At 38.7% G+C, this 12,585-nt stretch overlaps 1 protein-coding gene across 1 annotated transcript; it reads right to left on the reverse strand.

The window, feature by feature from the left end:
- Positions 1 to 235: 235 nt before the first annotated feature.
- LOC135231658 (olfactory receptor 8J3-like) lies at positions 236 to 1,860 on the reverse strand. Its single transcript, XM_064288082.1, has one exon. It carries the CDS (start codon positions 1,651 to 1,653, stop codon positions 706 to 708), a length of 948 nt encoding a protein of 315 aa, XP_064144152.1. The 5' UTR covers positions 1,654 to 1,860; the 3' UTR covers positions 236 to 705.
- Positions 1,861 to 12,585: the final 10,725 nt, after the last annotated feature.

Here is a 12,585-nt window from a genome sequence, read left to right on the forward strand (position 1 = left end):
ACTTAGAAAATGAAAAGAGAAGCCATAGAATGGAAGAAAGCATTTGCAAATGCTGCACGAAATCATTAAATTAAAACCACAACAAAGTGCCAGTACACACCCATTCAAATGGCTCAAGTCAAAACAACTGACAACAGCAGATTGGCAAGTATGTGAAGACACTGGGACTCTCACAGTCAATATATATATATATATATATATATATATATATATATATATATATATATATATATATATTCTGTTGCCATCTGGCCTATTCCAACTCATAGCGAACCCTCTTATATGCTGGGGGAACAATTTATTCTTAAAAGGATTAATATAGACTTACCAATTGTCCCATCAATTCTGCTTCTAGATATCTACCCAAGAGAAATGAAAAATTATATAATCACATGAGACTGCTACTCAAGAATTCATAGCAGCATTATTTGTAATTGCCAAAAATTGGAAAAGATCCAGGCATCGATCAAATAGTAAAAAAATAAATAAAATGTAGTATATCCATTAAAATTTTAAAAAGGAGCAAAATTCTGATCCATGTTGTGACATGAAAGAAAAGCAATATATATATATGCATATATACACATTAATGAAAGAAACCAGACAATGACATGTATAATTCAATTTTTATGAAAATTCCCATTACATTAATATTCTGCAATCTACTTTAATCCCTCTCTTATCACTTACTAAACTAGTCTAAAATTACATTGGTTTAAAGGAATAGCATGGGTTTGACAGGAATCTCTTGAAGGCAGCTATCACATCCTTATTCCTCAAGCTGTAGATCATAGGATTCAGCATAGGGATCACCAGCGTATAGAACACTGAAGCCATTTTATCAGAATCTAATGAATGGTGAGTTTTAGGCTGCAAATACATGAATAGCAGTGTTCCATAGAACACTGTGACCGCCATTATATGTGAAGCACATGTGGAGAAGGCTTTTTTCCTTCCTTCTGATGAACGTATTCTGAGAATTGACAAGACGATGTTGGAATAGGATACTACAACTACAGTTATGGAGAGAACCAAATTTGTAGCTGCAGAACTAAAGATTACTATTTCTGGGAAGTAAGTATCAGAGCAGGACAATACTAACAGGGGAACAGTGTCGCAGTAAAAATGGTTGATAACATTGGAAGAACAATAAGACATAGAAAATACACAGGAAGTAACCACAATAGCTGTAGAAAAGCCATAGGCGTATGTGATGGATACCAGCAAAAGACAGATCTGTCGAGATACCACCACCATGTAGAGCAGGGGGTTACAAATGGCCACGTAGCAGTCATAGGCCATCACAGCAAGCATGAAAACCTCAGCTACAATGAAAAACAAGAACCCACCCATTTGGGTAGCACATTCATAATAAAAAGTGGTTTTCTTCTTTACCAAGAAATTGGTCAGCATTTTAGGGGCAATGACGGTAGAATTGCCAAAATTGATGATAGCCAATTGTCGGAGAAAAAAGTACATGGGGGTTTGAAGGCGAGAGTCCACACTGGTGAGGGTGATGATGACCAGGTTGCCTACCACGGTCAGCCCATAGATGACAAGGAAGCCAAAGAAAAGGGGGATCTGCAGCTCCAGATGGCCTGAGACTCCCATGAGAATGAACTCCATCACCCGGGTGAGATTTTCAGGAGCCATGTAGGAGTTTCAAAATTCATCTGGTTGGAGAATAAAGAGAAAACGTATTACAAACATTAAGGAATTACTTTCTAGGACTGCCATTAGATGACAAAGATAATTCCCTGGGTGAGATTTTCTTGTATCATGTATTATTCTAAGTCAGTTATTGAACTCAAACCTCTAGTTATCATAAAAAACAATCTAGGAATTCTTTCAACTGTACTCTTCCACATATAAGCTTATTCTTATCCTATACTGTTCTGCAATTGTTTGAGACAGAGAAAATACCAAAAAAAAAAAAAAAAAAACCAAACCCAGTGCCGGCGAGTCGATTTCGACTCATGAGAAAAAATACAATTATGGTAAATTAAAGAGACGATCCAGCCTCATGCACTATTTCGAGACATGTACTTTCTCACAATATTATTAAAATTTGAATATTTTACTTACTTGCAAACATTTTAAATCATGATTAATATCTTAGGTCTCTCAATTGCATATGAGAAAGTCTTGAGAAGTGGTTGGTCACCAAATAATTTAATGGTTCCTTGTGATGTTTCATCTGAGTTTTCATGACATTTGTTATGCATAGACAATCCTAGACACTACCCTGACTCATTCTCTGTAGTCTATCCTTTTATAACTTCTATTAGATTTATGTTGATCTTGCTAATTCTATCATGCATAGGTGTTAAATCTTTTTTTTCTCATTGTTTATTTCATTACCCCTGACAAAAATATATGGAGATGTGCCTTCAGATCGATTTTTTAGATCAATGATGATCTGTTCAGTTTTGTTTTTTAATGATATCTACCAATTTTTATAACATAATTTCTGTAATTGCCTTCCATTGTAATTTACCATACACCATTACTTTTTCCTTCTCTTTCATGATTTTTACTCTTCTTGCTCCCAAGATTATGCAATTTCTCATATTTTTTCCATTGCATTTTATTTTGGATTACTATTATTTAGTGATTAGAAATAAAAATATAATGGAGTGAATATGAAGAAAAAACTTAATTTTTAATACCTTAATTTTTTTCACATATGACATATACTTGCCAATCAAGTGTTATTATAATATCCTAAATACTTTCCTAGATTTATGTGTTTCAGGGGTGGTCCCTTGCCCCTAATGAAGCTGATTAGAGTCTCTCCAGTCACAATTGATAGTTCCAGTGGCCCAAAGTCTCACTACAGCATTTGGACTTAAGTTCTAGAGAGTCAAGGCTATATGATCTTGGGGTCTGAACTGTAAAATCTCAGAACTGTTGAAAGTAATATCTTTCTTGACCCTGCCCCATTTTGTTTACTCTCTCTTTTATAGATAATAAAATAAAAAAAAATAGAAATTCATTCTAAAGTGAGAAAAAAACAAAAAGACAAGTAAAAAAATCAGAGAAATAAGACCAAAATAAACCCTCCCATTTTTATGCATTTGCTGTCTGTTTGTTTATTAAATCCAACATCATTCTTTCACTTGATTTCTTTGGAACACCTTCTTCATGTATTTATCACATATTTGTTGAGTTTCTACTTTGTACCAGGCAATGGTCCAGCTGTAGATAAATCACTTATTCCTCACTACATGGACCTTTCATTCCAATGATGAGCAGCAGACATAAAGCCAGTGAGGAAGTACACAACAGTACAACTGAAGACTGTGATAGTGTAGTAAGTTAATTAAACAAGAAGATATTTTGGGAGAATTACTTTATGTGTGATATTAAGAGAAAGTTTCTGAGAGGCTGCCATTTGAACTGAAATCAAGAATGAGAAGGAAACTGATGTACAAGGAATTAAAAAAATAAAGCAGGGGTGCATTCTTACAAATTCTCTGTGGTAGAAACGAACTTAGGTGTTTGCTTTTTTTTTTTTTTAATTGTGGTGACTGAATTATAACGAGAGAACTGAAAAATAAAAGTAGGATCAGATGATGCAGTGAGGCATTGGTAGTTCCATGGTAAAACCCTTCCCTTCCGTATGGGAGACCAAGGTTTGATTCCCAGCTAATCACGTCCTGCATGGCCACCAACCTTCTGTCAACGGAGCATCCTGTTATGATGCTGATCAGGTTTCAGGGAATCTTCCAGACTAATATTTGATGGCAGTGGGTAATATTTGCTAAGAAGAAAAGCCTAGTGATCTATTTTTAAAAATCAGCCAATAAAAACTAGAGGCATCACAATGGTTCGAACTGTAACTGATCAGGCAGCATTTCCTTTCGAGTTGGAGCCAACCCAACGACAGCTAACAAGAACAAATAATGTAGTTCACAAAAAAAAAAAAAAAAAAGATTTTACTCTAAGTAAATTGTAAGCCATTGTGAAGTTTTAATTTTGGTGAGTAAAATGATCAGCTTTAAGTTTTAAAAATACGATAAAACCTTAAAAGCCAGAACTTGAGAGAACTGTCTTATTTTTCTGGGACTCGGGGGCGTCTGCCTTTGACAGGGTGCCTACTATGACTCCCTATTAAGAATTCTCCCTCCTTTCAGTGTTGAGTTTTTCTCCTCTGACAGGTTTCTACTTTACACAGGTCCTGACTTTTGCAGGTTTTACTATATTATTCTGGCTGTTATGAAGATAATGAATTGTAAGATTAAAGAAACTAGGCAAGACGTTGCTATATGATTACTGATGAACAGGAGTGTTGGCTTGATTCAAAGTGAATGAGTGAAGGTAGAAAGAAAGAGGTAAATGCGACGGATAGGTGGGAGTAAAAGCAAGATGCTTATGATGCCAAAACAGTTACAAAGCCTGGAAACAAACCTTAGTTTAAGCATCATATTATTTGATTATTCATAACACCCAGAGTTTTTCAAAAAGTAAATTGAAATGGCTCATTTTAAATACATAGGTTTTGGATCTTTTAAAGCCCATTTTACATAAATGAGATAAATATTTTCTACCCACCTCTAATGGAAAACCTGCCTCTGGTTCTTAGTGAGCATCGCTGTATGACTTCAATAGCAAGAGGGGGTGGGCTCTAGAAAACTTTGAGACCTTATCTCTGAAGCACAGGTGATGTTTGGATCCACAAATTGTCTTTTATTTCCTTGGGGAAGGGGCCATCAGGGATTGGTTCCTTGACAAGATCTGCCACAGAGTAGCCCCAAAGGCAGTCTGGGCCTGTATTATTGAAGTGAGTTAAACTCCATGGGCTCTAAAGGACATGGTGATTAAAGTCTGTCTCCCAAAATAGCTCATTCACATTCAGGAATTGATTATTGCAAACATGTAATATTGAAGGGCTAGGAACCAAAGGTCTGGCAGTCAAATTAGAACACATTATACTGGAGCCCTGGTGGTATAATGGGCTTCTAACCAAAAGATTGGCAGTTTGAATTTATTATTTGCCCCTTGGAAACCCTATGAGGCGGTTCTACTCTGTCCTTCAGGGTCACTATGAGTTGGAATCAACTGGATGGAAATGACTTTTTTTTTTTTTTTAAATCTGTATAGCTATGTGGAGACCTGGCAGTGCAGTGGTTAACATTTTAGCTACTAACCAAAAGGTCAGCAGTTCAAATCCACCAGCTGCTACTTGGAAACTCTGTGCAGCAGTTCTACTCTGTCCTGTAGGGTCAGTGTGTGTCAGAATCCACTGAAGGCAATGGGTTTGTTTGTTTGTTTTGCATACCTATGCAGTGAGTCTGGTGCAAATGATATTTTCATTATGCCACTATCTATTGTTTTTTCACTCTCTTTTATCTAAAAGTATACAATTAGCATCATCATCATTGTCGTTAAGTGCAGTGGAGTCAGTTCTGACTCATAGTGACCCAATGCACAACAGGGAGAAACACTGCCTGGTCCTGTACCATCCTCACAATCTTTGCTATGCTTGAGCCCATTGTTGCAGCCCCTGTGTCAATCCATGTCGTTGAGGGTCTTCCTCTTTTTTCACTGACACTGTACCTTACCAAGCATGATGTCCTTCTCCAGAGACCCATTCCCCTGATTACATGTCCAAAGTATGTGAGATGTAGCCTCACCAACCTTGATTCTAAGCATTCTGGTTGAACTTCCTCTGAGATGGATTTGTTTGTTGTTTTAGCAGTCCACGGTATTTTCAATATTCTTCATCAACACCACAATTCGAAGGTATCGGTTCTTCTTTGGTCTTCCTCATTCATTCATTGTCCAGCTTTCGCATGCATATGAGGTGATTGAAAACACCATGGCTTGGGTCAGGTTCACCTTAGTCCTCAAAGTGATATCTTTGCTTTTCAACACTTGAAAGAGGTCTTTTATAGCAGATTTTCCCAATGCAATGTGTCGTAGTCATCTAGTACTGCTATAACAGAAATGCCACAAGCAGATGGCTTTAATGAATAGAAACTTATTTCTTCACGGTAAAGTAGGCTCAAAGTCCAAATTCATGACATCAGCTTCAGGGGAAGGCTTTGTCTCTCTGTCGGCCTTCTCATCAATCTCCCCCAGACTAGGAGTTTCTCTGTCCTGGGACCCCGTGTCCGAAGGACAAACTCTGCTCCCAGCACTGCTTTCTTGGTGGTATGAAGTCCCCCACTCTCTGGTTGCTTCCTTTTCCTCTTACCACTTGTAAACATAAAAGGCAGTTCAGGCCACACCCCAGGGAAACTCCTTTTACCTTAGATCAGGGATGCAACCTTAGTAAGGGTGTTACAATCCAACCCTAATCTTCTTTAACATAAAATTACAATCACAAAATGGAGGACAACCACACAATACTGGGAATCATGGCCCAGCCAAATTGATATGCACATTTTTGGGGGGACATAATTCAATCCACGGCACAAATGCATTTTTTGATTTCTTGACTACTGCTTCCATGGGTGTTGATTGTGGATCCGAGTAAAATGAAATCCTGAACAACCTCAATCTTTTCTCCATGTTTTGTGATGTTGCTTATTGGTCCAGTTGTGAGGACTTTAATTTAAGCAATGAGGTAAAATGGATGATATAACCTCCAAAAAAAAACCTTGATTTAATAAAAATATTTCTTTATTCTTTTCTTTACTCTTGTATTTATTCCAGGTGAGAAAAAAAGTAGAGAAAAATGTAGTTATACAGAAGATAACTACTAGAGAAGAGTAAAATACAGTAGTTATACAGAAGATAACTACTAGAGAAGAGTAAAATACAGTATTTAAAAATGAAGCTTTTTTCTTATGTTTGAATATGAAATTACTGGAGATGCAAACCCTTTTTTTAAAACATTGAAGCTGTTAAATATATTTTATTGATGTCATGGGTAATAGAATTATGTTGAATATAATTGTTACTGAGACAATTCTCGTCTGTTGGCTTAAGTCTTCTTTAGACCAATACTTCCTTTTGTATCAGAAGATTGTCCACTAGTGACATGCAGGCCTTAAATTTAAAACTGAAAGTTAAAATAATGGCACAGTGTTATTTATATAAAGTACAAATTTTTATACATAGAACAATAAAATTCATTTTGTAAGAAAATAAACAGGACCATCTTTAATTGAGATGTTTATCTGGAAATGGCAGAAAGAACTGGATAAAGGAATAAAGAAGAAGTAGGATTTAAAAAAAAAAAATGAGGGTAGGTGGGACAAGGGACGTTGTCTGGATCAATAATGAAAATGTGCCATGAACTGAGGAACATAGTCATTCTATACCTTTTGCCTGAGGTCCAAAAACATTTGAAAAAATGTGTATCTTCATTAATGTATAAAATCCACTTCTAAAAATCCCACTTTGGAGACTGGTATCTGGGGTCTTAAAAACTAGAAAGCAGCCATCTAAGATGCATCAATTGGTCTCAACCCACCTGAAGCAAAGGAGAATGAAGAACACCAAGGACACAAGGTAATTACAAGCCCAAGAGACAGAAAGGGCCACATGAACCAGAGACTACATTAGCCTGAGACCAGAAGAACTAGATGATGCTGGGCTACAACTTATGACTGCCCTGGCAGGGAACACAACAGAGAGCCCCTGAGAGAGCAGGAGAGCAGTGGAATGCAGACCCCAAATTCTTATAAAAAGACCAGACTTAATGATCTGGCTGAGACTAGAGGGACCCTGGTGGTCATGGCCCCCAGACCTTCTGTTGGCCCAGGACAGGAACCGTTCCCAAAGCCAACTCTTCAGACAAGGATTGGACTGGACAATGGGATGGAGAGGGATGTTGGTGTGGAGTGAGCTTCTTGGATCAGGTGGACACTTGAGACTATGTTGGCATCTTCTGCCTGGAGGGGAGATGAAAGGGTAGATTGGGTTAGAAGCTGGTGAAATGGACATGAAAAGAGAGAGTGGAGGGAGGGAGCAGGCTGTCTTATTAGGGGGAGAGTAATTGGGAGTATGGAAACCCTGGTGGCGTAGTGGTTAACTGCTATGGCTGCTAATCAAGAGGTCAGCAGTTCGAGTCCACCAGGTGCTCCTTGGAAACTCTGTGGGGCAGTTCTACTCTGCCTATAGGGTCGCTTTGAGTCGGAATTGACTCGATGGCAGTGGGCTTTTAATTGGGAGTATGTAGCAAGGTGAATATAAGTTTTTGTGTGAGAGACTGACTTGATTTGTAAACTTTCACTTAAAGCACAATAAAAATTAAAAAAATATCTGTTCTGCATAAGTAATACAAGTTACTTAAATATGTAAATGAAAATCTGCACAAGATCATGATTCAATATGGTGAAAAATGGGAGCAAATTAACTAAATGCCATAGAAATTTATTAAATGATTTATAAACATATATAGGTTATATGGAAACCCTGGTGGCATAGTGGTTAAGTGCAACGGCTGTTAACCAAAAGGTTGGCAGTTTGAATCTGCCAGGCGCTCCTTGGGAACTCTATGGGGCAGTTCTACTCTGTCCTATGGGGTCGCTATGAGTTGGAATTGACTCAACAGCACTGGGTTCGGTTTGCTATATAGTCTTTAAAATTATTTACATAGATTGCATAGAAATTTGGGCAAAGGCTCTTAGAAGCAAAATAAAAATGTTATACTAAAGATCATGCTACTATGGTTTATTTTAAAACAACTTTATTAAAGTATAATTTGCTGTTGTTTTTGTTAGGTGCTTTCGAGGAGATTTCAACTCATAGGAATCCCACATGACACACATAGAACTGCCCCATCGTGTTTCTTAGGCTGTAATGTTTTCGGGAGCTGTTTGCCAGGTCTGTTTTCCTGTGGAGCTGCTGGTAGGTTTGAACTGCCAAGCTTTTGGTTAGCAGCAGAGCACTTAAACTTTCAACATCAGGGCTCCTTAAGTATAATTTATATATAATAAAATACACAGATTTATATGCTCACAACTGAAATTTGACCAATGTAACTAACACTGGTGATAATACTGCCCCAATCAAAGTAGAAATTCCATTATCCCAGAAAATTCCTTGATGTCTCTTTACAGTAAATTCTCTCACACCATACCCCAGGTCAAAATTGAAAAATTGATATGATTTCTATCACCATGGATCAGTTTTACTTCTTCTAGGATTTTACGTAAATGGAATAATGCCATATGTTTGTGTCTGGTTTCTACTGTACAACTTAGTATTGTTGTATTTCATCCATAGTATTATATGTATCAGTGTCATTAATTTTACTGCTGAGCGGTATTCTATTGTATGAATATACCACAATTTCTTCATTTTTAAAAATCCGTTTTTTGGGAAACTGGAATATTCCTAGTTTACACTATAATGAATGAAAATAGCATGAACATTAATGTACCAGCTCTTTTCTGGGCATATATTTTCATTTGTTTTGGGTAAGAATCCAGGAGGAGAACTGCTGGTATATATCGTAGTTATGTGTTTAGCCTTATTAGAAATTGCAAGCTGGTTTCCCTAGTGTCTTATACTACTGCACACTCCAACCAGAATGCATAATAATTCCAGGTGCTGTAAGTAGTAGCCCATACTTAGTAATGGCAGTGCTTTTAATTTTATCCAATCTAGTGGATGAAAGTGATATCTCATTGTAACTTAATTTCCCTTATGACTAAGCATATTGAGCTTTTTAAAATATTTATTGGTCATTAATATTTCTTGCATAGAGTGTCTGTTCAGGCTGTTTGTATATTTGTATCGGGTTGACTTTTTGTTATTGATTGGAGGAGGATATTTACATAAATCCTGAATCCCATAGAATTCCTTTGGATTCTTAGGTGATAATCAAACATGCACATGGGCATGTACTTTGGACTCTCCATTCTGTTCCATTATTTATCTTTACAAATGCTATTGTAGTGTGAGGGATCATTTTTTTTGTACCCTTTCTAAGCATGGTCTTGTAACTCCCATTCAAGTGATTGAGTGGACTGTGTATTAGGATAACTGTGGCCCACCAAGGGGGTTGGTCAGTTTTGCCGTTCTGCCGGACTTGAAATGAGCCACCCCAGAGGTGGTAAAGAAAATATACCACCATCAACAAGGAATAAGAGCCAGCACGTCCTTTGGACTTGGGATCCTTGTGCTGAGAAGCTTCTGGAACCAGGAGACAGAGAGAGAAAGAACTGTAACACTAAAGGCAGTGAGAAGCGACAGCAGAGACCCAGCAGCAGACAGCCAGCAGCAAAGACCTGGCAGCAGGAGATGGTGTGGTGGGCTTTCCAGCCAATGGAGAGAGAAAGCTGAGTGCCTTTGGGTAGAGACAGGGGCAGGGAGAGGTGTGCCTGGGAGCACAGCTGAATAGTGGTTGTCCTGATGGAAGAACTGTATCCTGAGTGTTTCTGAGCCTGAACTGTAACCTGTTACTTACCTAATAAACTCCGTAATCATGAGTATGGTCTGTGAGTTTGTTGTGGCCATTGCAATGAACTATCAAACCCAGCAGAGCAGTAGAGAGTGTCATGGGAGGACAGTTGGTGTCAGAATTGGTAAAGATGGCAGAGAAAGGGGCCATGTTTGACCTCTGCCTCACAGAAATCATTCTTGGGCTGTAGAACTTGTTTTTCCTCCCCACTTGTGAAGTGAGAGGAGGTCAGACACTGCCCCCATGTTATTTTTACAGTTGGGGTGAGATTCTTTGTGATGTCCCCAGGCTCGTGAAAGCATGGGATTTTGTAAGAGAAAGAATGAAGGGGGTTGAGAAGTGAAAGTTTTGATTCCTGGTTGTTTTTTTTGGTGTTGTTGCCTATAATGGCTGAAGGAAAGGTTATGCTGCAGCTGAGGGGAGAAAAACCCCACCTGGAGTGGCCTGGGGCCCATCCCAGGTCAGATAAGCAGGATGATTGATGTGGGGGCCAGGGTCTACTGGTTCCACTCAGCCAGAGGCCCAAGGCCATATGCATATAAATGGAAAGATAGTCAAGGGTTGGAGAAGATGCAACTGGAGTGTTTTAAAAAGGTAATGTGTTTATCTGAATGTACTATAGTTACTGAATCTTTCTCCTACCTAGTGTTGTAAGGCAGACCTAAATGTATGGTAGAAATGAATATTGTTTTTTTTTTTTTTTTATAGATTGCAAAGATTGTGTAGCTCTGCGTTCAGCCGATACTTGACTGGATATGCTAAGAGGGGATCTAGGATTTGCCCCCAGGGAAACACAGACCGTTTGAATGTGGTAGTCTTGTGTATAGAGTAGGGGCTTAGGTTGAAAACCTGAGCCCTACCCAGATTTTCATTTGAAAAGACGTGCAACACCACCCAGAACTTCTGAGAGAATCGAAAACCTGCACAGAAAAAAAAAAAAGCAACTGTTTTGCTTTTTGAATTTTGAGCAAGGGATTTGTGTTGAATGCATCAAGGCAGAAAAATTCAGTGCTCATCAGAAGGAATCCTTTTCAGAACTGGAATTTAAAAGGAGCTGGTGAGTAGATAGCTTTGCTCACTTGTGGTGACCACCTGGGCCCACCTAATGAGGGGAAGTGGGGGAAGTACAGCAACGAAGAGATGGGCTGAGCTTGGAAATGTTTCATTTGCACACATTGACCTATCGCATGGAGGCTAGGAATGAGAGAGATGATGGTCTGCCTGGTCAGAAGTAAAGGGAGTTGTGTATGGACTCCTAAGTTTACAGGTTGAACCCACTGACCTAGCCCAAGGGGGCTAGGGATGATAGAGTGTGAAGGAGCTGTCTGAAGCACTGGGAGGTGTGTGTGAACACTTGAGCCTAAGGTTGCTACTCATTGTGACCTAACTTGGGATGAGCTGACCAGAATCCTACCAAAGGAAGAGAAAGATGTTTGACACTGTGAGATGGTGTAGATTGCTGCAATGTGATGGCTTGCTCTGGACTGGACTTTGATTATGGGAGCAGATGTTTAACGTTCCAATCGGAACAGAAGATTCTTCAAGACCAAGGAATATGCTTGTCTCCTCAGAGTACTGGTTTGATAGGCTGGGCAATTTAAACATTGGCTATCTCAAATGGGAGGTAGATAAAGGCATGAAGAGGCTCAATTACATATTTTGTGGGTGTACTTACATTAAATGAGGGGGACAAGGGAGGGTCCTCACTGAATAGATTTCTCTTTTCCTGATGGGTCTGAGGAAGAGAGGGTGGGGAAAGATGCTGATAGAGTTGTATGATTCAGTTGTGAGTGTTTGACTGTTAAAAGGATTAATTGTGATTATAAAAATTGTAATTGTAGAAGCTGTAAGTGTGAAAGAGCAGACGAAGGGAGAGGCACTACTGGACTCCAGTACAATGGAAAAACATAAAGTCCCTTAAAGGTTTTTCTATGCTGATGCCTTGTGAGCCTCTGAGAAAAGGAATAATCTCTGGTTAAATTTTATCAGAGGATAGAAAGAGTGAAGACAAGGTGACTTTTGAAGAACCTGACCAGATCAGTTCGAAACCCGAAGCAGACCTAAATGCTGGTACCTGCGTAATCTCACCCTTAGGATACTTTGCCCTACTGCAAGACTAATTGTTGATGACTGTTTTGGGCTGGTAAAGCTATTGGGAGAAGTTATCTTCCAAATATTAAAGAACCATGCCTAGAACAGCCAGGGGTGGCCTGCATGGTGATGGA

Source organism: Loxodonta africana, chromosome 7, assembly GCF_030014295.1.
Source record: "Loxodonta africana isolate mLoxAfr1 chromosome 7, mLoxAfr1.hap2, whole genome shotgun sequence".
In the NCBI taxonomy this organism is placed as follows: domain Eukaryota; kingdom Metazoa; phylum Chordata; class Mammalia; order Proboscidea; family Elephantidae; genus Loxodonta; species Loxodonta africana.